The sequence below is a fragment of the Notamacropus eugenii genome, chromosome 3 (assembly GCF_028372415.1).
Source record: "Notamacropus eugenii isolate mMacEug1 chromosome 3, mMacEug1.pri_v2, whole genome shotgun sequence".
Lineage (NCBI taxonomy): Eukaryota > Metazoa > Chordata > Mammalia > Diprotodontia > Macropodidae > Notamacropus > Notamacropus eugenii.
Window position 1 is genome coordinate 287,913,660 of NC_092874.1, and position 26,178 is coordinate 287,939,837.

A 26,178-nucleotide genomic window follows, 5' to 3' on the forward strand; every position below is an offset into this window, starting at 1 on the left:
GCACATAGTTTTGGAGGGTCCTCAGTTACAAACGTGAAGAAGCATTCTTCAAATCTTAAAGCACTATATGAATGTGAGTTATGATGATGTTACAATTATGAGTTATTTTGTAAGTTAAATGTTATTATGATGTCGATAGCTCTAGAACTGAAGGAAACCTCCGAGGTCACTGAGTCCAGTCCTCTCATTTTACAGATGAGGAAACTGAGTCTCAGAGAGATGAAGTGATTTGTGTGAGGTCACATGGGTAGTAGAACAGAGGCTGTATCTTTTGGTTGTGTCTCACTGCTGTTTTCCCTCCCTCCCTCCCTTCCTTCCTTCCTCCCTCCTTCCTTCCTCCCTCCCTCCTTCCTTCTTTTCTCTCCTCTTTCTTAGTATTCTGTTCTTGAACCAGAAGCCATAGAAAAATTCTGCATTAAATCCTGAGAACATTATCAAGATTTTTATTTCCACCTACCCATAACAATAATAATAACTGGCATCGACATAGTGCTTTAAGGTGTCCAAAGTGCTTTAACTGAATTATCTCATTGATTCTCATAATAGCTCTATGGGATACAAATGTTATTATTATTATCATCCCCATTTTAGGGGATACTGAGGAAACTGGGTCTGACAGTGGCTAAGTGACTTGCCCAGAGCCACATGGAAGGATCTGAGGAAGGAGTCAGGACCAGGTCTTCTTGACTCCAAGTCTAGAGCTTTATGCACTGCAGCGAGGGGTGGCTGGTGCCGCAGTCTCCAGACTCCAGATTGAGCCGGGCTGGCTCACGGTCTATTCCCAGGTCTGTCCTTGAAGCCTTTCCAGCCTGATGGAACTTGCCAAAGCTTGTGTTCTATTGGCAAAGCCTTGAGGAAGCCAGGCTCATGTTTATGCAATGGTCAGGCTCAAGGAGAGCATTTTTTCATCTTTACATTGCCAGTGCCTAGTAGAAAGCAGATGTTTAATAATATCACACTATAGATTTCTTTCTGACTTGTGACACTCTAATCTGCAAAGAGCCAATTTTTGTCACTGGGTCTGAAGTTAGGGATGAAGGAAGTACAATATGGATACTGTCTATATCTTCTAGTTTAGGAGATCTCTCTGCAGTCCTTCCCTTTTTTTTTTTTTTGAACTAGGTTACATATCAAGTAACCCATTTGAAACAAATATTTTAATAAAAGAAAAGAAACTTGTTATTTCATTTTTGTTTTTAAAAAATCTTTTAGGTTTTATTCATTCTTTCTTTTTTATGTCATACTTATTTTCTCCCTTTCTCACCCCCCCCACCTTTCATGTTTCCTTGTAACAAACAAATCCAGTGAAGCAAAACAAGCAGTGCTGTAATCAGATCTGAAAGGGTATACAACTTTCTAAATCCATAGGCCCCCACCTCTTTACCAGAGAGAGGTAGGCAAGAAATCCATTATTATTCAATAGCTTATAATTATTGCTTCTACACGTGAATGACTACTACTTTTTCATATTTTCAATTATATTGACAATTGAGCTTTTTGTTGCTTACTAGATTTGTATGTGAATAAAATTTTGTTAAGTAGAAAATAATTTTGTTTTTAAGAAAATATATTATATGTGAATGATTGAGGTGGAGATCAAATTCTCCAAGTAAACAAAACCAGTTCATGTTTCAGGGAAATGGAATCGTATTTAACTCTAGTGTTCTCCTTTCTTCCATTATTAAATTTATAGTCAATAAATTGAAAATGTATAAACAGCAGCTCACATCCACTGTTTTTCACCTTTTAGGACAGAAGAATCAATAACAGATGATGACAAGAGAAGGTATGTTTGTGACTGGGACTGCTTTTTGTTGGTACGCTTTTGATATTGGAATGATATCCTGATCATGTATGGAGAAAACTCTCTGAGAAGGAGCTTAGATTACCAACACTGTCATTTCCATTAGGAAATCATTGGGCCTACCTCTCTGGGACTCCTGAAAATGGAGGAGGGAGTGTGTGGCTGGGAGACTATCTGGACCCGTCAGCCCAGCCTCTTTACCGTATTCGGGCAAGAATCCCTTTCATATTGTTCACTTCTATCTCTGGACCTTTGTCCCTATCACTCCTTGGCCCTGATGGAGGGTGCTCTTTCCACTCGTCTATGTCCTTCCCCTTCGAAAGCTGCCTTGCAACTCAACCCCTTTAGAAAACCCTCCCTAAACAGTGCCTGGCACACAGTAGTTGCTATATAAATGCTTTCCATTTGCTATTCAGTATTTATAATTCAGTGAGTGCTTCATAAATGTCCACTAATTCTATTTTAATGCAGGACAGCATTCTGTTTTCCCAGAACAATGGTAGCTTGAATCTCTGACTTTTGAAAAAGGAAAGATGAGTGTGTTTTGGCGATATCTAGCACTGCTTCTGTAGAGACAGGCCTGAATTCTGTGTACCTGCTTCATTCCCTAAAGGAACTACGGAGGCGTCTACGTTGGTCTGCCCTCGGATGCTGTCACGATGGTTTCCAGTCAAACAAAGAGTGCAAGAAAGGGTAGGTTGTATTTATTGCACTGTTTCTATTTATTTCTCTCTCTTAAGAAACATATTTCAATTAAATTTACTTGGGTTATAGTTATTTAACAGTAAAAAATTATTTATGACTATGCTCATTATGTCCATTTGTTGAAATTGTCAACCACTTACTTAAAGGTAAAATTCTGAAATACAATTTAGCTTCCACTGATAATTATCTTCCATGGCAGTACCTTGTACTTTCATTGCCATCATTTGGGGAATAAAAAAATCAGCACTGAGGTCTAATTATGTAAATTGGTGGAATTCTAGGATTATTTACAAGTTATAACATGACACAAAGATGAAGGGTTTTGGTGAGTAAGTGAAATGTAATTTTTCTTCATTAGCAAAAAGACTTTTTCCCTTTTTCAAATTTTTTATGGGCACATTAGAGATGGATGTTGGTACCAGTTGGATGCCATTAAAATATTTTAACATAGGTATGATTAGAGTTTTACACTATGTACAGTTTGACCATCTGAGCTCTGACCAAGGCCAGGGATGTTTTAAGTGAGACCCAATAATAAAGACACTAATCCACTAATTTTTACAATCATTATTGTGTTTTAGAAGGTGGAGGTAATTTTATACCACTCTCCTGTAACTGGGCTTTGCCAGTACCCAGATCACCCAATGTGGAAGCACATGAAGATGCTTTAGATATGCAAAGTCAAGCCCTGTTAACACTCCTAAGAATCAAAATTGCAAGTGACCCAAAGATCAAGAGAGAGGGATGTGGTGACTTAAGATGGCTCTAGGTATTTCACCAGTGATAATTTGTGGGCAAGAAGTGGAGTCAAAGACATCATGCACGGCATGTACGATTGGAAGAGGAAGTGGGCCAGTTATATGCCAAGAGCTAGGGATGACGATAGATAACCCGTGGGTTGCATCATAGCCATAAATTATGAAAATACCCAAACGAGGAACTCCAGGGTGCTGGACAAGACAAGGGAGGATTTATAGAAGGACATGGATCTATATATTGTATACAAGGAGAATTCTAGGATGGACTGCGATCTGGAAAGGTGGAGAGATTGCTTCCACCAAAGATTATCTGCACGGTTATGAGGATCAGAATATGTAGGAGGCTGGACTATTCTCAACAGTACTGGGCACAATCTTATACAAATCCTATCTACTCTGTAGAACCATAATGGAACTGTGCCCATTATGGTCCAAATGAAAGAAGAAACCTCTGTATAGTTATGGTTTTATAAGAAAATACCTCATGCACCCTGTAGGCAACATTTATAAAGATCATAGTATTTCATTCCCTCTTCAATTTTTTCTTTCAGATTAGAAGAAAATTATATCCTGGTGCAATAAACAAGAGGTATGGCATCTTTGTGAAATATCTGTACATGTCTCACATTTAGGGTAACCTAAGTTCTGAGGGATTACTCAACATCCGCCACAGAAGGGTGCGTCTCATTGGGGATCAGCAGGTACATAGATGAAGCAGCATTGTACCTCAAATAAAGTACTGGACCCAGCCTATACTCATTAGCTGTGTGACCCTGAGAAAACTATATAATCTTTGTGAAGCTTAGTTTCCTCATCTGTAAAATGGAGGTAATGCCCAGTCCTTGTGATAAAAGTCCTGTAAGTACCTCAAAGTGGCTTATGTATGTCTATGATGTGGCTTCTAATTGGGAGTTATCATTATTAAGGTAGAATTGTGGCTCATTAATAAGTTATCATTATTAAGGTAGAATTGGTCCATTGAGGGGACTCATGTCCTTGATGTGGACGTCATGGGCTTGGCCCATGAAAGACCTCACACCTGGAAACTGGATTGGCACGATCTACCTGGCAAATACAGAGGGGTTCCTTCTGAGGGCATCTGTGATCAGAAGGAGTTCAGGGGGAAAAGCATATTTCATAGGCTTAGATGATCAGCCAAAGGCAGAGAACAGATGAGGATCAGAATCCAGGTAAGGAGCCAAATCCAGACTCAGAGCCAAATAGGATAACAGAGAGAATTAAAGTTGGAGAATATGGGAAATGTATTCTAGGTAGGCATCTGAAAGAGGTGTCCTTAACCTTTTTGTGTATTCCTGGACCCCTTCTGGGGAAACCTAAGGACCCCTTCTCAAAATAATGTTTTTCAAAAATTGGAGGAAATGCTAAATTTCACTTAGAAAATAGATATGTAGTGTATAAATATATAGTATATAAATAAATAATGAAAATTAAAATGCCACTTTCCCTTCTTATCCAAGTTCACAGACCCTTTGAAATCTATCTGCAGATCCTCTCCTCCAATTTAAGAACCTCTAATCTAGAAGATCAAGAAATAGGAACCAAGAAAGGAGGAGGGAAACCTGGGTCCATAGGGATAGGAAACCACACTCAGAGGGAATGGGAGAAAGGAAGCAAACCACAATGTTGACCTTGGTAGTGAGTCAGCCTCATCCAAAGCAGGGGCTCCACATATGTTTGTTCCTTGGGCAAATTCCTAATATGTGCTGTAAAGAAAGATGATAGATCTAGGTAGGTAACTGAAATAATTGTTGTCTGTATTATTAAAAGGAAGTTAGTATGCTTTTGTCTGCTTATGTGGAACTGAAGTCAAGACTGGCTGGAGCCAGTAGGTAGGAGTGACTAAGGATGTCAGATAGGTACAGAAGGAGATCCTGGGTGCCTGGTAGTTTCTGACAAGGACCAGGAGAAGCAATGAGGGTAGGGGTCACTTCCTTTGCAGTTACAGGCCTTCCAGTTCCCATTTGGATTTTGCCATAGTAAAGAAGGAGGTGGGAAAATACTCCCAGATACAGGCAAAAGTTCCTTCCTCTCCATTTCAAGAGGGCTTGGCGAAGTCTCTAGGGACCCAGTACCCAGACTGCTTGTGGACTCACACTGTCCACCTGGCAGGGATTTAAAAATTTAATTTACAGGACTTTAACTGTAATCAAGCCAATGGATCCCAGAGTTGGAGCCAGAAGGGCTTATAGAGGTCACTCAGTCCAACTCCCTTCTTTTACAGAAGAGAGATGGTGATGGAATCTGGTGCCAACTTCTACAGAACAGAGCTATTTCTTGTTTACCCAATAATGAAGGTAATCCAGCTCAAAGTAAGAATAGCAGCATTGATACATTCTGTATCAACATGGTGTCCTCCACATGACTACTGGCTCGAGTCCTAGCCTGTGTGATTGTTGGCAGCTGGAAGCAGTACAGCCTTAGCAACTGTTACGTTAATAATAATAATACTGATAAACGATGACGAGGACGAGGACGACGATGATGATGCTTCCTTTTAACCCTCTTCTGCCCGATTTCTCCCCATTCTTCTCTTTCTTAGAGAATGATTTGACTTTTGCCTTTTTTATTTCTCCTTCCAAAATATCCCAAACAACTCAGCCTCAGTTTCCTATTCTGTAAAATGAGGATAACCCATCATGTACTCAATGTATCCCATCTTAACTGAATCACTAAATCCTTTGCTTTGTGATCCTTCCATATGGTGGAACTTGACCCATGACTTACAAAGAGTGCCCAACGATGCCCCAGTGCAGGAAGTTTTGGGGACAAATAAACAGCAAGCTCACTTTCTCTAATTAAACCAAAGCTCACATTTATATAGAGTTTTACAGTTACAAAGCCCATTCCTCACAGGAACTTCGTAGGGCAGATGGTATACATGTTATCTTCCCATTTTCTGGAGGAGGACACTACAGCTGAAAGAGGGATTTTTTCCAAGATAATATAGTTAGCAAGCATCAGAACAGGATTTGAACTCAGAGCCCTGAACTTCAAGCCCACTTTTCCCCACTGTACCCCAGCTCTGCCCACCCCCACAGGAAGGAAAAACTTCTAGAAAACAATGGAGGAGGAAGAATGAAACTATGTCACATAAACCTAGGCATGTCACCTCATGGGTCTCAGTTTCCCCATGTGTAAAATGGGGAGGATAATAGCATCTACTTCTCAGGGTTGTTGTGAAGATTAAGTGAGATCGCAGTTATAAAGTGCTTAGCCCAGGGCCTGGCACACAGTAGGCAATATATAAATGTTAGCTATTGTTATGATTACTGTGATTTTATACTTTGCACAGTACCTGATGCATAGTCAGCACTATATACATGTTTGGCACACAGTAGGCACTCTATACATATTATCATTTTTATTATTAATACCCATCCCTTTTCAGGCCACACACAAAACAAAGACTTGCTATCACAAGTCTGTACTGTTATCTATCTGTTGAATTATGAAAAGGCTTTAAATTGTATTAAAGTGACAGTTCCTGATTTAAATGGTTTCTCAGAAGTGAGTCTGAGTAGCAATGTTAAGCCCTTCTACCTCGACGATGTTAAGCTCTTCATGTTGAAAAGCCTTTCAGAAAATGAAATGGGTATTTCAAGGAGACAACTAATTTTTGCTTATTTTATTTGCATTTTAAAAACTGTGGTTCATTTGGCCCTGAGAATATCAAAGCCATTTTTTCCTACTGCAATTGATTTCTTTCTAGCAGCTAAACTCCATTTATTTTATTTATGAGAGGACTGCAGTCTCATTTTTTACCCTTAAAAAACTTGAACTTCATTTGCGTTGGGAGTTTTTGGGGAGAAACTCCCTCTGCCAGTGTGGGTTAGCATGTGTCCTTTCATACAGGGGCTCAGAGTTGCTTAGGGGTACTAAAAGGTTAAAATTTGCTCAGGCTCACATATCAGGTATGGTCCAAAGTGGAACTTTTAAACCCTGGTCTCCCCTACTTAGAGGCCAGCTCTGTCTCTCTACATAACACTGCTCTGATTTTTAAAAATTGCATTTATAAAACAATAAATATTTATCAGGTTTAGGCTGATGCATCATGGTCTAAAGAGCCTGCTAACCTTTCTCTCCACTCTCCCCTTTTTCCCTTGGCCTTTTGTAGCTCAGTCATCAACATCTGGGAAGAACTTAGTTCCACAAGAGACTTTCACGTGTTGCAGACACTTTTGAGAAGTTTCTGGACACCCCCAATCCCAAGTGTTGTCAGAGAAAGTTATAGGCAAGACTTGAATGCTACCGAAGGACAAGGAAATTCCTGGGACATGGCACTCAGTGTATGGAACCACTCTGTGGTCATCTGGTGAAAATTCAAGTTCATCAACTGTCCTGGGGAGGCCACTTTACATAGAAATCTGCCTGAGACCAGTAGGCAGCATGCTCCTCCTCAATGGGGCCAGATGGGAGATCTCATGAATATATTATAATATATAATATATATTATAGTTCACCAATACATTTTTTGAGATGGCTTTTCTATAATAAAAATCTTCATTCTATTTATAATGTCTAATAATGAGATACTGTAAGGGAATTGAAAAATGAAAAATCATGTATTTGACATCTGTAATCTTTTAGTGCTCTGTACAAATTGAATCGATTTCTTGTTGGTTGTTAAAATCTTAAATTGTTCAAGTAGGTATAAAGCTATGAGCTCACAGTTATTTCTTTCCTTTTTATACAACTGGTTTTGGGCTTTATTAAAGCATTTAGCTGCTCAAAGAACTTTCTTTTTTTAAGAAGGATGAATATCATTGCAACATTAAAAAAAACAAAACCAAAATACTGGTTTGGCACCTATAAAAATTTTGGTTAACCTTTTCTTTTCTTTGTACAAAGGCTCATGTATCCAATGCCATTTGAGTCTTCCATCCCATCCCACCTCCAACATGACCTTTCTAGAGAAGGTCATCACAATATTATTTAATTATTCAAAATCAGTAAGGATCACTATGATGATTGGCTAACAGGCTATTTGGAAAGTACTTTATTTGCTAATAACTGTAGATTTCTCTACTAAATACTCTGCTGTAATATGCTATGCTAGATAATTAAAACATTTATATTCCTCTTTAGTATGGATTCTTAATTCTCTTCTGCAACAGGACACAGCTAGAAACATCATATATGGTAAATACGTCAGTGAAATTTGTTCCTTCACTCACTTGGCAAACATCAAATTCTTCCAAGATGGCAGGACAGGCATGCTCTCCCTCCTCCAATCCCACTATTGACCTTCCTTTAAGTCCCAATTAAAATCCCACCTTCTGTAGGAAACCTTCCCCAACCCCTCTTAATTCCAATGCCTTCCTTCTGTTAATTATTTCCCATTTATCTGGTGCAAAGGTGGGGAACCTGTGGCCCTCTAGGTCCTCAAGTGTTGTTTTTTGATCAAATCTAAACTTCACAAAACAAATCCCTTTAATGACAGGATTTGTTCAGTAAAACTTGGACTCTGTCAAAAGGCTGCACCCAAGGACCTAGAAGGCCACAGGTGGCAACAGGTTCCCCAGCCATGAACCATGCATAGCTGGCTTTGTTAGCCCCATTAGATGGTGAGCTCCTTGAGGGCAGGGCCTGTCTTTTGCCTCTTTTCGTATCCCAAGTACTTAGCACTGTGTCTGGTGCATAGTAGGCACTTAGTTTACTGGTTGATTGATTCTGATTGTAAGGAATTGGTCAGAAAAGATGTGAAGGAGGGAGAATGGGAAATAGATAATCAGCTATAGAACACTTGACTGGTACCAGTTTGATATGAGGCTGGAAAAGTGGATTTGAACCTGATTTTGTAGGGACTTGAATCCCGGGCTAAGATGCGTGGACTTTGTTTTGTAGGACTTTGTGATGGGTAGGTGTGATGACAGCCACTGAAGGGTTTTGAGCAGGAGTGATATCACCAGAATGATGCATCAGTTACCTTATTTGAGAGTTTTATGTGGGTGGAGTAAATGTAATGCTTTCAAGGGTAAATGTAATACTTCTAAGAAGCAAAAATACTCAAAAGTGAGAAAGCCATTAAGGGGCATTATATATTCAGTCCACAAATGTAACCACAGGTCCATCGAGTTAAAAAAATTCAAGGAAAGGAAACCATTTTAGAAAGATTATACATAGCTAGATCAGATACAAGAAGGGTACAACAGCCCTTAAATGGGAAAACACTTGGAACTTTTCATATTCAGAATAAAACAGTTTTGATAATTTATTAGCAAAGCTCATAAAAGCCACAGTTGAGTCTGAATTTGTACATTCCCAAGACTTGAATATAAAATGTTTTTTCAAAGTCATATTTATATAACTGTAAGGCACTTAGCACAATGCCTGGCACACTATATAAATGTTAGCTATTATATTGTGTCAAATCTCACTATTTTCTTTCAGCTAGTCGTCATTTTAATCAACTGTCTTGTGTTGCTTTTAAGTTAATAACGTTTGCCACCCACTTACCTTACTTGGGTATCTTGAGGTTTTAATGCTTCCAATTCTTGTAAGGGTGGTGCTCATGATATGCTAAAAAACAAAACAAAACAAACATAAGAGAGGATAATTGACAATTCAGTATTAGAGAATTGCAAAAGAAAATTGAAAGTTGGTAGTTGTCTGAAAGCCTTTGAATTTAAAGGTTAAAATCTTCCTTGGCCAGATACTCTCCCTAGCTCTTCTAGATTAATACATGAGAAAGACTGATTTTTTTGATTCACCAATGCTGAAAAGATAAATAGAAAAGACAATGATTATAAGGGAAGTCGAATTGGTAACTTACTGTAATGGGTTTGGCTGCGGGGGGGGTGAGAACAAAAGGAAAATGCAGAAAGGGCTGACTGAAAAGTATGATGAAGTAAGACTGTTTCTCTGTATTTTTTCTCTTTTTATTAAAGGAACTTGCAGGGAAAGATCAAACTATATAATGTGTAAAGGTTAAGTCTTGCAAATGAGAAATGTGCATCATTGTGTGTTCCTGATGCTGCAGAGATCTGGGGGAGTGGGGAAGTTATATAACCTCTTCACCGTAGGGAGATACATCGTCTTAGACGGTATGGGAGGGATTGACCCTTGATGCTGATTGGGAAGGGTTCTTAAATAGAACTGCCAAATGCACAGCTTTTAAGGCAGACAATGGTTAGTTCTGAACAGATGAGGAAGGATGTGATTTGAAGGGCACTCTGGACTGCAAAAGGTGAGTCAACCATGTAACCTTGGCTTTTTGGAAAGCAAGGATAGAGGTGGAATGAATGAATTGACCCTTGCTTGTCCTTAGGAATCAAAGGGCAATGTGTCATTATATCCGGTTCTCTTTTGAACACCCATCCTCAACAATGCAACTTACTTTTGGGTTGACAAAGCACTTTCTTCACAATAACCCTGCAAAGTAAGTTATGGCCAGTTTCAGAGTGGCCATTTTGAAGATGAGGGAACTGGGACTAAGAGGTAAAGTAATTCTGGATCGTGTGTGTGTGTGTGTGTGTGTGTGTGTGTGTGAGAGAGAGAGAGAGAGAGAGAGAGAGATGAACCTCTTTGACAGTCTGATGAAGCCTATGAATTCTTTCTCAGAATCATGTCCTTAAATGCATAAAGTAAAATGCATAGGATCACAAAGGAAATCAATTTAGGGTTAGGGTTGAAACAAAGATGTCATTTGCTGCCCCTTCCAAGTTCATGGGTCTCTTGAAATCCATCTATGGATCCCAGGTTAAGAACCTCTGCTTTAGATGAGAAAATGAGAGGGACTAAAAATTTTAAAACTATACAAGTTAAGAAGAATTATGAGCAGAATTAGTGTGGAGGAGTGAGTTTAGGAATAAGAGACAGTGACATGGGAAGAAGTAACAATGTGCAGTGATGGCCAGGAGGGGAAAAGTGGCACTTACGATGTGGATAGGGCCATGGAATTATGGTTAGCTCCAGGTGCCATACTTTAGAAAGGACAGTGATGTGCTGGAATGCTTCCTTTCTCCCTCCCCTCTCTCCCTTCTTGCCAGCAATCAATACCTCCTCAGAATGTTTATGGACCTTATCATTGCCCTTGTCTCTCACTTTTTTTGTCAGGGGTATGTGGATAAATATTCAACAACTGACTTTGGCATGAGTAAAGGTGGAGGAGATTGTAAACGCGACTTGTTTTTAGATTTAATCTGCATTTTTAACATTTTCCGCATCACTTTTCAAAGTCTAGACAACAAAACAATAAATCAAACCCTGATTTGTAGTATTTGCTGACTTCTGAGGGATAAATGCTCACACTGAAAATTTAATACCTGGCTCACCAGCTGACTCAGGACCCCTCCTTGTCCCTCATTTATTCATTCATTCATCCATTCATTTATGTATTTATTTGTTCTCTTCCATTAGATTCCATACTACTTGAAAGCAGGGTCAGCGTTGAATCTATGCTGTTCATAATTCTAGTCATTTGTCAGTCACAAACCCTCCTCTCTAGGGGTTTCACCATGTTTTGGCTCATGGTACAGAGGTACAATGTGAATCTGGTACAAGAAGTTGGTATTTATCTTCTAAATCTAAAAGAAATGCTAATCTCTCATTGGCCTACATCTACAGACTTACTACCATAGTTTAATAGAGCTATTGTTATACCCTTTTGGGAGGTAAGACAAACTCCATAAGAACATAAAGCAGTTTGTGGGAAAACTCAACAGATGTCACTGTATTTCACCTCAGCTCTGCACTGTCCCTCAAAGTCTCTAAGTGCTTGGCCTCCTCTTCTTGCCAGAGGTCATCTCGGTGAGGCAGAAACTCCCCTTGTAACCAATAAGTTGTCACCAAGGCACCTGGGACCATCAGGCTTCTTGGACGCTCAGAGTCACCTCCAAACCCGGACATATTCATCTTAAGGCTGGTATTTGTATTCAGTTATTTTGTACATATTTCTACTTATTCACCACATGTTATTTATTTCATATATACTTGTTGACTCATTAGAATATCAACTCCTCATTAGTAGGGATGGTTTAATTCTGTGTATCACTAGCACCTACCCTAGTGTCTGTCATGTATGTATACATGATATATACACAATATAATATATTGTGTATAATAATATACACACGTAATATATATTATATATAATACATAGATATAATACATGTAGTATATGATATATTATGTATGTACATGTGTTTATATGTACACATATACATATAAACACATATATCTATATATCCATACACGTGCGTATATATCTATCTATCTCCAATCCCACGAATATTTAATAAACCTATACCAGATACTGCGCTAAGCTCTGGGGATATAATTAATAAAAAGAAAGCTAGCCTTTGCCTTCAGTGAGCTAATACACACATATGTACACACAGAGATACTTTGCATGTATACATCTCTATATGTATATGTCTATATCTGTGTAGATACACACACACACACACACACACACACACACACACACACACACACAGAATCTCCCTATCAGGATGCAAGCTCCCTGAGGGCAGACACCGTTTTTTGCCTTTCTTAGTAGCCTCAATGTTTGAAGGATGTGCCACCCAAAACTTTCGATAAATACCAGGTAATGGACTCTGGACAGTCAAGAAGTGGCAGGGATTTCATTGGCCAAGGTACCATGTGCCAGGCACTGGACCATGCCCTGGGGATGCAAAGAAAGGTGGAAACACTGTCCCAGCCTCAGGGAGCTCTCATTCCAATGAGGGGAGGGACTGCTCTGTCTGGAGGGATGGCTTGGAGCGTTGCTAATGTCTGCCTTAGCCCTTGATTCTGCGAGTCCCCATTAAAACCTGCCAGTTTAAAGGGGATGATCTAAAGAGAACGTGGAATCTTTTCAGAAAATTGTTAAAGAACTGCAAAGTTATCCAGCTTGCCTGGGATGCTTAATGGTGTCTTGCCTGCAGCCAGGACAGCTCTCTACTAATAACTCCCAACCCTACAAGAGGATATGAAAAGGGTCTAATATTCATCCCTTCTCTACTCACCTGGCCCCTTGGAGTCATTTCTAAGGGATGCATCTTGTAACAATGTAACACATGGGTCTGCTGCCCTCTGGCGGCTCGCCTTTCTAATAGCAGCTTGATGTGTGCATATGTTTTCTTTTTGGTTCTTTGTTTTGTTTGTTGCTGAGCTGGTAGGGGCACTAGACATCTCTCTGTCTGTATCTTTGGTCTGCTAGGTACCCAGGATTGTAGTTATTATTCATGTGATTACTGATCATATTGTTAAAAGAGCACTAGTCAGAGTTAGAGACTCAATATCTCAGAATCACAGTCTTAGAAATGGAAGTTACCTTAGGGACCACCTCGTCCAGCCCCCTCACTTTACAGAGGAAGCTGTGGCTCAGGGAGGGGGCAAACGACTTGCCCAAGGAAGTATAGATTGACAGGGTCAGAGAGCTAGGATTTGAACCTGGGTTCTTTGATTCCCAGGCCTGCACACCTTCCTCTGGACCAGGGTTTCATTAGTTATAGGAAACTCCCAGTATGGAAACACTAATCACTGAGGCAGGCTGGCCACTCATCTGTACCTTTTGATCTTACAGAGAGGTCTGGGCAGCACCAGGAGGAAACCTCTTGATGACTTACCCAGGGGTCACACATCTTCTGATTCTAATGTTGGATCTTTTTCCACTACACCCCTTGGTTTCTTTTCTGTATTTGTCTCCTAAGTGCTTAGCACGGCATCTGGTACTTGTGCTTGATAAGGCATTTTTATTCATGCGTGCATGTGTGCATATCTGTGTGTGTGTATCTGATCTTCACCACAACCTTGTGTGGTAGATTCTTATCTTCACAAATTTGAGGAAAGTCAAGCTCAGAGTGATGATTTCTTGAGAGCCACACCAATGAGAAGCCAGAACTTCAGGCCAGTCCTGTGGACACCACTTTCAGCTCTCTTCGTAGCACCCAACAATCTCTCTTGCCTCTCCACCATGGGAGCGCTAGGCCTTCAAGTGCACAAAAGAGAGCTGGAGACACCTTTTAGTCTAGGTACTTTATCTGAACTCTTTCCTTTGGTACAAGTGACACAGTTCTTCATCTACGGGCAATGGATTTTGTCGTCTGAAGAACTAACCTTGATAATTGAAGACTGGTGACTTAATTTTGACAGTTCTTGCATCAGGGGAAATTGGTAGTGCTTCCTGTGCTTCCTGTTTGAGTAAATGGTATCTCTCTTGTCGATTCCCTGAATGTGGCCCAGCAGGGTTAGAAAGGGATTCATTGCTGCAATGGTGGGCCATTGTCACCCAGTCTCCCATACAGAGAAAGCCATTTGGACTAGTCATTGATTTCTGATGAAGAGTGTGAGTCCAGCTGAGAAATGATGAGTGGGGTTTCCAAGAAGACTGAGTCATTTTCATCAACAGCATGGTGTCACTGCAAGAGTTTTGGATTTGTAGTCTGAGGATCTGTAGTGTGGCTTCATGGCTTTGCTACCTTAGGTAATTCATTTCCCTTCTCTGGGAAACTTAGTTCCCTGAGCTATAAAATGAAAGGGTTGTACTTTCTGCTTTGGTCTCTTGTTGTCTCTTTCATTCTTTGTCTCTGTCTTTCTCTCCTACACACACACACACACACACACACTTTCTCTCCCCTTCTTTCTCTTTCTCTCTCTTATGCTCTCTCTGTCTGCCTCTCTCTTCTATCCCCTTCTCTGTCTCTCTCCTACTGTTTCTCTCTCCTGAGTCTGTCTCTTTCCTCTGTCTCTCCTTCTTTCTCTCCTCTCCTTCTCTCCTTTTCTATCTCTCTCCTACTCTCCCCTTCCTCCTGTTTCTCTTTCTCTGTCCCTGTCCTATTCTGTCTCTCTCCTGTGATGTCAGTGGCACAGGGCACTCTCAGGGAGGTCCCTAACCCTTGGCAAGTATTTTGCAGTTTATAATCTGAGAGATGGCTGGAAGGTGGGCTGGAACTGCAATGATTTGCTCAATATATGTCAGAAGCAGGACTCGAACCCAGGTCTTCCTGGCTGTCTCTCTCTCTCTCTGCTCTGCCAGCTGATCTTGAAGCACTAAATCAGACTGTGTTTGATCCTTTCCTCAAGACATTTGAGTGACTCCCTATTGCTTCAAGGATAAAATATGCACTCCTTGGTTTGGTCATTAAAGCTGGTCACAGTCTAGTTTCAGCCTTAATCTATATGGTCCTCTTCCTCACTTACATTTTGTTCTAGCAAAATCGGACCATTTGTTGGTCCTTATGCTTGGAACATGGGGCAGCTTGGGAGTGCCATAATGCATAGAATGCTAGGACTGGAGTCAGGAAGACTCATTTTCCTGAGTTCAAATCCTGCCTCAGACACTTACTGGCTATGTGACCCTCGACAATTCACTTAACCTTATGTGCCACAGATGATTTCCTCATCACTCATCTGTAGAAAATGAGCTGAAGAAGGAAATGGCAAGCTACTCCAATATTGTAACCAAGAAAACCCCAGATGGAGTCATGGAGAAACGGATGCCACTGAAAAATGACTGGACAACTGTTGGGGGTGTAAGCTCAGTTCCATGTAGACAGTCTCGGGCAGGTAAAGGTGAGGACTTCTAAACCTTAGAGTTCTCATGAGGCCCCCCAAGGAACAGCAGGGAATTGAGGTGTGAGACCGGGCTATCTCGTGCATTTCTGCCTCTTCCCGTGAGAAACGTGCTGGGAGAGAGCATCCCTGCCCTCGAGATTGGCCCGGGGTCTGAGCACACCTATTGTTGTCTAACAGGCACGGTATTCAGGTGCAAACTATGCGGCGGGAGAGCTTAAGTAGGGTCAGAAAAGCCTGAAGGCACTCTTAGCGCTGAGGGGCCCTTAGAGGACAGAAGTCTCCTCTTTCCTCTCCCCTCTCTCCCCTCTCCCACTTCCACTTCTGCTTCCATTCTCTTACTGTAAGATCTTTGCCTCCTTGGGAGATTTCTCTCTCTCCTAAGGAAGAGTTCCCCCTGCACATGTAACCAAGACCCTGAATAAAGCCTAACCCTTGTTCGACTCTGGAAAGTCTCTTCTCTCATACGTTTATCCGGTTTGGCCAGCCGAAGACCTGCGATAGGTAAGGTAAGACTCGGGTAGCCCTTAGGCCTCTAGGCCTGGCAGACAACAAAATGCTAAGAATGTCATCTCCTACCTCTTTGCCTTTGTATAGGCTGTCCGCTACTCCTGGAAGACACTTTCTCCTTACTTCCACTGCTTAAGATCCTCAGCTTTCTTTCAGGCTCAGTGCATGTGCCACCTTTCATGGGAATTCTTTCTAATGCCATTGGTTGTTACTGCCCTCTTCCTTTTCCTCAAATTAATATGTGTGCGTGTGTGTGTGTGTGTTGTTGTTGTTCAGTTGTGTTCAACTCTCCATGACCCCATTTGGGGTTTTCTTGGCAAAGATACTGGAGTGATTTGCCATTTCCCTCTCCAGCTCATTTTCCAGATGAAGAAACTGAGGCAAACAGGGTTAAGTGATTTGCCCAGGGTAATATAACTACTAAGTGCCAGAAAACTTTAGATTAAACACTGAGTTTTTAGCAATTTCAGATGAACATTTTGAGGGAGATTAGCCAGAGATTCCAACTGAAGGAGATGGTTAAAAAATTGTAAAGGAAAGAAGGGGAAGGGAATGGTTAGGAGAGAGAAGAGGAAAAAGAAGCTGAGGGGAGAAGTGAGAAAAGGAAAAAAGAAAGGGAGATAAAGGGGAAGGGTAGAAGGAGAAATAGAAGGGAAGGAGAGAAAGATGGGGAGAACTGAAGAAGGGAGAGGGAAAGGAATCCAAGGGGAAGAAGAGGGCAGGAGTGGGCAGGATGAGGTAAGAGGAGCTCCCTCCTTACAGTCAGAGCTGGGAGGGACCTCTGAACTCATCTAGCCCAAAGGCCTCTGTGAGTACATGGCCAGTATGTGGTGGGTCTAGCCATGGAGGAAGAAGGGAGAAGGAAAAAAACAAAGAAAAGTTAACTAGGAACTCAAATACCACAGCCTCCCTTGAAATGAGTTCCCAGGCATCTGCCCTGGATCACAGTTTGCCCGGTTGTCATCAATGCCAGTAATTCCAACATAGCTTCAGGAATAAGCAGGCATGGAATCCGTCCCTACATGAAGGAGCCCTCTGACTCCTTGAAGGGCTGGGTGTCCAGTGACTGTATTTCCCCCTTCTGCCATTTGGTTCTGCTACGGAAGGAGGTAGCAGGGAGGCAGAATCCTCTGGATCTAGTCCAGACGCTGGTATCTATTTTTTCAGTAGCTGAAATATCCCAGGCTTTTAGCAAAACTTCATGATTGCCCACAAAGGACTGCTTCTGTATGGACAGATCATAGCTCTTGGGGGTTTTGGAATAAGGTCATGCATCTAGGGCAAAAAACTGACTTTAAGCCTACCCTTTTACATAGAGGATGGAAACCAGGAAGAGATCTGGGGTTTTGGATAGAATGTTAGGGCATGGAGTCAGGAAGACCTCAGTTCAAATCAGATTTCCAATATGTACTAGCTGTGTGACCCTGGGCAAGAAACTTACCCTCTGTCTGCCTCAGTTTCTTCACCTATAAAATGGGAACAAAAATAGCACCTACCTTCCATGGTAGTTGTGAGGATAAAATGAAATAACATATATAAAACACTTGGCAAACCTTACAATGCCATATAAATGCTAGCTTTATTGTTAGTGATAGCAATAGGAGGCTTGGTGTAGTAGATAGAACACAGGAACTGAAGTCAAGAAGATCTGGCTTCAAATCCCACTTCCGAGGTATATAATCATAAGCAAGACACTTAGCATCTTCATCTGCATAAGTTTTTTCCCCCACCTATAAAATGAGGATAATAGTACCTGGGGGGGTCCAGCTTTCTGGATTCTTTTGAGGCCCAGATAAGTTAATACATAACTTATCTTAATGCATAACTTAATGCATAACTTAGCTCTGCAAACTATAAATCTAATGATTTACTGATGGTGGTGGTACTACTGTTAGTATGTCTAGGTAAGTTCCTTCCCAGCCTGGCCTTGACCTCCTCACAGGAAAGGTAAGGGGTAGGATGATTCATTATCTATTTTTTTGCAGGGGGCAATCAGGATTAAGTCACTTGTCCAGGATCATGCAGCTAATAAGTGTCTACAATTGTATTTGAACTCAGGTCCTCTTGACTCCATGGCTAGTGCTCTATCCACTGTGCCACCTAGCTGCCCCAGGAAGGCTATTATCAAGACAGACATTAGGGTCCCTGTTTTATAGATGGGGGCATCGAGGTGCAGAACAGTCTGCTATTATTTTTAAAAAATGTATTATATATGTATAGGTATGTACATATGTGTATGTATAAAATTGTATATTTATACATCACACATAATTTACATAAATGCATATGTATACAACACGATTCACACATAGGACTATAATTTACGTGTACACACATAGACAACATATATAATTTATATGTATATATTATACATGTATACACACACACACACAATGTTTCTCTGTGTACATGCTGCTGCTTGCCCCTCGAATAATGTAAACCTCTTGAGGTCAGACACCATTCCTCTGTATTTGTATCCCCAGTGCTTAGCACACAGTAGGCACTAAATACATGTTTGCTGAATTTCATTGGAAAGGGTTCTACCCTGTTGGCAGTGGATGCTTACAGGACGACAGAGTCCTTAGTTGCATTTCCAGGGAAGAGAGGACAACTGTAGTTTATAGCCAGTGGAGGGAGCAAGATCATTTGCAGGACAATATGGCTGATAAGTCCATGGCTTAGGACTGAAGAGAAGAGGCCAATTTTGGGCCCTGAGACAGAACTCAGAAAATAACAGTAAAAAGAACCTGAGGCTTAGGGCATTATTCCCCATACCTCAGGACTACAACTCAATTACCTTAATAGCTGCTAAAAACAACATAAAACAAAAAATTAAATAAAAATGAGTACACACAGGAGAGAGAACCCAACCATAGACAGTTACTACAGGGATAGAGAAGATCTGGATTCATATTCAAAGGAAGATAATGGAGCCAAAAAAGCTACTTCTTTTTCAATGAGAAATGTCAAATGGTTCCAAGCACAAAAAAAGAGTTCTTAGAAGAACTTCAAAAGGACTTAAAAAATCAAATAAGAGAGATTGAGGAAAAATTAGGAAAAAAAACCCTAAGAACAATCCGAAAAAATCAAGAGAATTGTGGAAAAAAAAGTCAACCAACTAGAAATAGAGAATTAAAAACTTCAGAGACAATAATTCCTTGAAAACTAGAACTGGGCAAGGGGAAGCTAATGACGTTCTAATATACCATGAAATCATAAAACAAATTTTAAAAAAATGGAAAAATAGATGAGAAAGTGAAACATCTCATCAGAAAAACAATTGATATGGGGAACAAATCAAGGATTAGTAAAGTAAGAATAATTAGACTACCTGAAAACTATGATTAAAAAATTATTTTGATACAATGTTACAAGAGATTAACAAGGAAAATTGCCCTGGAATTCTAGAATAAGAAGGTAAAGCGTAAACAGAAAAAATCCACTGATCTTCACCTGAAAAGATCTCAGGATGAAAACTTACAGGAATATCATAGCCAAGTTTCAAAGCTCTGAGGTTAAGGAGAAAATATTGGAAGCAACAAGAAAAAAAAATTTAAATATCATGGAGCTACAATAAGAATTACACAAGATCTAGCAGCTACTACAGTGAAGGACTGCAGCTTATAATACTATATTATATAAAGCAAAAGAATTGGACTTACAACCACAGGTAACCCAGCAAAGTTAAGTATAATCCCAAATGGAAAAAAAAATGGACATTTTATGAACTGAAAGACTTGCGTATTTTTGTGATAAAACCCCCAGAACTTAAGGGAAATTTTAACATATAACATCCAGGAGAGATATAAGGTCAACATTAAAGACCAATTATAAGGGACTCAAAAAAGTCAAATTGTTAACCTCATCTCTCTCTCGCTTTCTCTCTCTCTCCCCATATATATATATATATATATATACACACACACACGTGTATATACACACATATATACATATATACATAAACAGTAGTCTTGTGATTGTCATAATTATTTGGGTAGTTTGAAAGAAAGACTTGGACTGAGTGGAGTATGATGGTGTGATTCTAAAAAAACTGTAGGGAGAGATAAAAAGGAGTAATGAGGTATAAAAGGAAAAATTTGGCTAATTCTGCTTTTTAAAATATTCTTCTCCTCATTGGCTTTTTGGACCCCTTTTGCCAACTGGGTTAGCCTATTTTTAAAGGTGTTATTTTCTTCAGCATTTTTTTGGGTCTCCTTTAGCAAGCTGTTGACTCACTTTTCATGATTTTCTTGCATCGCTCTCATTTCTCTTCCCAATTTTTCCTCTACCTCTCTTACTTGATTTTCAAAATCCTTTTTGAGGTCTTTCATTTCCTGAGACCACTGCACATTTTTTGGAAGTTTTGGATGCAGAAGCCTTGACTTTGATGCCTTCCTGTGATGGTATGCTTTGTTCTTCCTCATCTGAAAGGATGGAAGAAAATACCTGTTCACCAAGAAAGTAACTTTCTATATGGTCTTATTTTTTTCCCTTTTGTGGGCATTTTCCCAGTCAGTTACTTGACTTTTGAGTCCTTTGTCAAGTGAAGGGTATACTCTAGGAACCTGTAAGTTCTCAGTTTCTCCAAGGTGGCACAATCAAGGGAAAGGAGTTTACTTCTCTCCTGGCCTACGCTCTGGTCTGGGAGCAACCAGAAGCACTCTTTTCTGCCTAGGATCTGTAAGTAGAATTTCCTCTTCAGAGCCTTCATCAGCTCCACCAGCTAGCACTCTTCCTCACCCCAGGGCTGCCACTCAGGCCTGAGGTCCAGATCAACTGCTCAATTCCCTTAGGGTCTTCAGGAGGAGGGCTCCAAAAATGGATGCTACCACTGCAGTGGCTGCTGCTGGTGAGGCCAGACTGTGTTCCCTTCTCACCCAAGTGAGAGAGCTTTCTCACTGACCTTTGAAACTGTCATTTGGCATTTGTGGGTTGAGCAATCTGGGAACCACAGCTGTTGCTGGGAATTCCACCCCCTGAGGCCTACTCCGGACCTGTCCCTGCCATGCCATGCGGCCAAGGCCAAGGCCAAGGCCACTCCACGCTGGTTGCAATAGACCTTTCCTGTCAGCCTTCTAGGCTGTCTTGGGCTGGAAATCTCTTTCACTCTGTCGTTTTGTGGCTTCTGCTGCTCTAGGATTTGTTTAGAGTCATTTTTTAAGGTATTTTATGGGCTATGGGGGGGAGCTTCTACAGGTCCATCTTTCTACTTTGTCATCTTGGCTCTGCCCCCATGGAATCTTAATCTCATCAGGAATGGGTTAAAGAGGGAATAACATATATAATATACATATATATGTATATATATTTATATATGTATAAAAGTCTAAATTCAGATAGAAATAAGAGGGATACAGTGAGGGGAGAGGATAGGAGATGGACTCTTAGAGGGTGGGTAGTTTAAGGAGTGGGAGGGCAAGGTGGAAGGTAGAAGAAAAGTAGAGGAGTGAGGATGGATAGGATAAATAGGGTGAGAAGGAGAGTGAGGAAAAATAGGGAGGAGGAAAATATAGAAATAATTGTAGATTAGAATGTAAATGGGATGAATGGATAGCAGATTAAAAATTTGAATTAAACAATATGTTGCTTTCAGGAAACATTATAAAAATAAGAGATACACATAAAGGTAAAATAAAGGGAAAGAGTAGAATTTATGATGTTGAAAAAAGCAGGGATAGTAACGGTCTCAGACAAAGTTAAAGTTAAAAGAGGTAAAAAATAGAGAAACTATACTGTCAGCAATATTATTCAATATTGTTTTAGATCATTTAAAATATCTAGACAGTAGAAACTATATGAACATAAACATAAAACCCTTTTGACACAAATAAACTTACGTATCTAAATAACTGAAGTAGTATTTATTGTTCATGGGTAGGTAAGACAAATATAATTTTTAAAATGGTAATTTTGTCTAATCTATTTACTCACTGTCATCCCAATTAAATTACTAAAACATTGTTTACTTAGGAAAAATGATAGCAAAATTCATTTGGAAGAACAAAAGGTCAGGAATTTCAAAGAAACCAGAGGAAAAAAGATGTAAAGGAAGTAGATTCAGCAGTATCAGACCTTAACTATATTACGAGGTGAGAGCATTGTTGAAGTATAAAAAGAATAATTTCAATGAATATCTTGTGACTCCAAATTCATTATTCTTTCCTCTGACCAGACTGTCTTCTGAAAGTACTAAAGAGATATGACTTGTGGTCATTAGTGTCTATAATCATTAAATAAATGATTTTGAAAAAATGATAATCATTGAATAAGATGCATTAGTAATTGCCCCAAGCTTATTTGCAAGTCAGGAGTAATATGAACACAACAGGGACAGAGACCACCAGGGGAGGAAACTCCCTCTCCTGATGCAGGTCGGCACCTTTTCTGCAACTAAATACTGTTTATTAATTAGACTTCCTTTCAGGGAAAGGCCATTTCTGTTTTGCTTTCTGATTTTTTTCCCTTTGAATTCTCAAGTTGGCTCCCATTATTTTATATTTATAGCCCCTATGAGTGAACAATATGACCCGAACCTTTCCTGGCCTCATATTTCCATGTATTTATTGAGCTCTCTCTCCCTTTGCCATTGCCTTCCAATAAAAGATTCTAGGTTGGAAATTTCCCTCTCCTATGCCTGTTTATTCTCTCCCTGAGGTTAAGCACAGCCTGTTCCCTTTACAGCATTAAACTTGCGGCTAGGTCTGTTTTCTAGGTATGGCATTCCTGGAGGAATCCAGGTGCTACATCTCCATTAAACATCTGGTAAGACAAGCTGAGGGTGGAAATCGTTTTTCTTGGCACTGTGTTGAAGGGTGTATTTTCACTAATTGGTGAAGGGCTGGCAGGAAAGGAGTTGGACCAAGGGAGTGGATAATTCTTTGCTGATCCACAGAAAGTGACTTTCCTCTCTTGGCGACTGCCTTCTCGAATAGCTTTATAAGCACTGTGGGTTCGGCTACGGAAGTGTGGTTCAGGATCAGTCTGCTGGATAAAAGGGCTCTTGGCAGACTCACTAGTGTTCAGAACTTGTGTCCTTCCCATCCATTTTTCATTAATTATAGAATTTCTGAGCTGAAAAGGATTTCAGGAGCCTAACAGGTCCACCCTGTACCTGAACAGGAATTCCCTTTAATAACAGGATGACAAGGGGGTATAATGCCAATCTCCTCTTGAAGGTCTCTAGTGATGACCATTATCTCCCCAAAGTGGCCCATCCCACCCTGGGACAACCTGGAGTGTCAGGAAACTTTTTCTGACATGGAGCCAGTATCTCCACCCTTCTTCCCTCTCCCTCCCCTATCCATACCCCAGTAACTTCCATTTAGCACTAAGCACAAAGCCTGGCCAACAGTAGATATTTAATAATTGCTTGTTGACTTGACATGACCCACTTTCTTGTTTTTCTTAGGGAGACCAGCAGAAAATGCTTCCATTGACTTCTGAGAAATGTCCCAAAATGTCCACAGAAGTTGGTGCTCTTTAGGCAGTTGGAATTCGGCTGAAGAGGGAGGAAGAGAATGAGAGTTCCCTATGGCTTTAAAGTCTGAAGAGTCACAAATGCATCTTGGAGAGGAAGGAATGAAGACATGGTTGGCCGGATCGTTCTCCTCAGAATGGGAGGAATCAGAGAGAGAAATCATAGGACCAGTGTACTTCCAGTATGAGAAGTCGAGGGGTGGAGTGAGCTGCCAGGGTAAAGAGGTTTCTGGGGCATTTTAGAGAAAGTCTGAGAGAGTCAGCTGTGTAGCCTGGAGAGAACTCTGGGAAGCTGCAGAATGGTGTAACAGATTGGTAGCCCCTGTGCTGCCCCAGTCATGGGATTGTAGATGAAAAGGTAGAGGGGACCCTAGAGAATATCTCCACCTATCACCTTATTTTACAGATGAGTAAGTTGAGACCCAGAGAGGTCACTGGATCATACATAGGTGCTAAGCTGGAAGGGAATTTAGAGATTATCTTCATTTTACAAATGAGTAAACCGATGCCCAGCGAGGCTAGGTGATAATAAACAACTATGTGAAGTGGGATGTGAACCCAGATGTCCCCAATCCCAAACCTACCACTTAATCTGGATGGAAAATAGTTGGCAGTAGGCATGATAAAAAGGGGAAGAAAGCAGAAAAAACAATGCCTGGGTCATTTTACAGAAGTCTTAGGATCGTAGAGATAGAAGTGGAGGGTCTTCAGGGGCTCTCTAGTCCATTTTCTATGAACACATTACAGTCTCTTAATGTCTTTCCTACAATATATCATGAGGAAGGGAATATCGTACTCCAAATTTGTCCCGATTATGACAAAGTACAATAAAACTATCTTCTGGCTTGTTCCCGACACTGTACTTTATTGTTGTAAAATAAGATTACATTAGCTTTTTATTTTGGTATATTTGGCTTGCGATATCACACTCTTGATTGGCAGCAAGCTTGCCAGTCTTTCTGTCAGTGGCGGTCATCTCCCTCTTTACTGGTAAAGGTGACTTTCTGAACCAAAGTATGGGATTTATACTACTTCCTTAAGTTTCAATTTTGGGTAATCATGGAACATAATAGTGAACTTGGAGTCAGGAGAGATCTGGGTTTGAATCTCACCCCTCTCTTTTTTGCAGAGAAAGAAACTGAGGCCCAGGGACTTCACGGAATGTAGAACTGGAAGGGATCTTAGAATCCTAATTTTACGGAAGAGGAAACTGAGGCATAGAGTGCCTAGTAGTCCTCTCTAATTTTACAGATGGAGAAACTGAGGTTTAAGTAAAGGCACTTACCGTTCATGTTCACACAGGTAGTAAGAGGTGGAGGTGAGATTCGAACCCAGGTCTCTCCAAGTCCAGAGCTCCGTCCTCTCCCCCACTGCTGTGTCCCTTCCATAACTTCATATGTACCAAGTTCTGTTGACAGCAGCCTTTAGTGACCCATGGTGCACGTGTTATTCTCATTTTGTGGATGAGGAAACTGAGGCACAGAGAGAAGGGGCGCTCTGGCCCACAGCGGCCCACTTGGGGGCTGGGGCTCAGACCCCAGCTCTAGGCGGGGGTCTTCAGGGGTCATCTTAGCCAGCTCCCCCCTTACAGAGGCGGGGTCAGCGCGGCCACGGCCCCCTCTTCCCCTTGGGCCGGTGGTCATCACACCTTCCGTCGAGCGCCCCTCTCCGCCCTGGAATCCCACGTGGTGGGCCTCCTGGGGGGAGTCCAACCCTGGCCTCCACCCCTGCGGCCCCCGAGGGGATTGTGGGAAGCAGATGGAAGACAGCAGGAAGACCGGGCTTTCCCAAATAGCTGAAACCGAACCTCAAAGTGGACTGGGGGCTGCAGGAGTAATTAAAGGCCGGGCCGGACACCAGTGAAGAGGCCTCAAGCCTGCCGAGGCGGGGAGGGGTGGGCCCTGAGGGCGGATTGGCCAATGGACCAACACCTGCCCGGGGGCCGCTGGGTAGGCTTCCGCCTCTAGGGTTTCTCCCGCCTCCTCCACAGAGGCCCAGGCTGTGGCCCTGGTGAGGAGGAGTGAGCATGCGCCGTGGGCATGCGCGGCAGTGCGGTCCTAGAGGGGCGGGGCCCTGCTGGCTGCCGCGAATGGAGGCCCGGTTTCGCATCCGGGGCAAAGAGGCCAGCTGCATTTGAGGCATGAGGGATCACCAGAAGCTAGAAAGTTTGGGGTGGCGATGGTGTTGTGGAGCCCAGGACCTCGCCAAAAGTAGAGGGGAGTATTGGAGACACCCATGGAGCAGTGACCACATCTGGCCTTGGAAACCCCGAAGACCCCAGAGCATGAAAAGCCTGAAGCTTAAGGCGTTATCCCCTCCCCTTGGGGCAGAACCCGACTGTAACCTAAGCCAACTAACAGACCATGGAAAGAAAAGGACTTCGTAAGA

General features: G+C 41.3%; 1 protein-coding gene and 1 long non-coding RNA gene across 2 annotated transcripts in view; one reads left to right on the top strand and one right to left on the bottom strand.

Moving 5' to 3' along the window:
* Positions 1-8,372, top strand: part of C3H12orf75 (chromosome 3 C12orf75 homolog) — a 35,794-nt gene extending 27,422 nt beyond the window's left edge. Inside the window, exons 3-6 of the mRNA XM_072655810.1 lie at positions 1,751-1,786; positions 2,418-2,497; positions 3,819-3,856; positions 7,403-8,372. Of these exons, the coding sequence (XP_072511911.1) occupies positions 1,751-1,786; positions 2,418-2,497; positions 3,819-3,823 (121 nt within the window). The 3' untranslated portion in view covers positions 3,824-3,856; positions 7,403-8,372. The remainder of the gene's footprint in view (positions 1-1,750; positions 1,787-2,417; positions 2,498-3,818; positions 3,857-7,402) is intronic.
* Positions 6,084-25,775, bottom strand: LOC140534606 (uncharacterized). The gene is made up of 2 exons (XR_011977390.1): positions 25,076-25,775; positions 6,084-9,807 (listed from the first exon to the last, which is right to left on the bottom strand). It is a non-coding gene; the product is annotated as an uncharacterized lncRNA (long non-coding RNA).
* Positions 25,776-26,178: the final 403 nt, after the last annotated feature.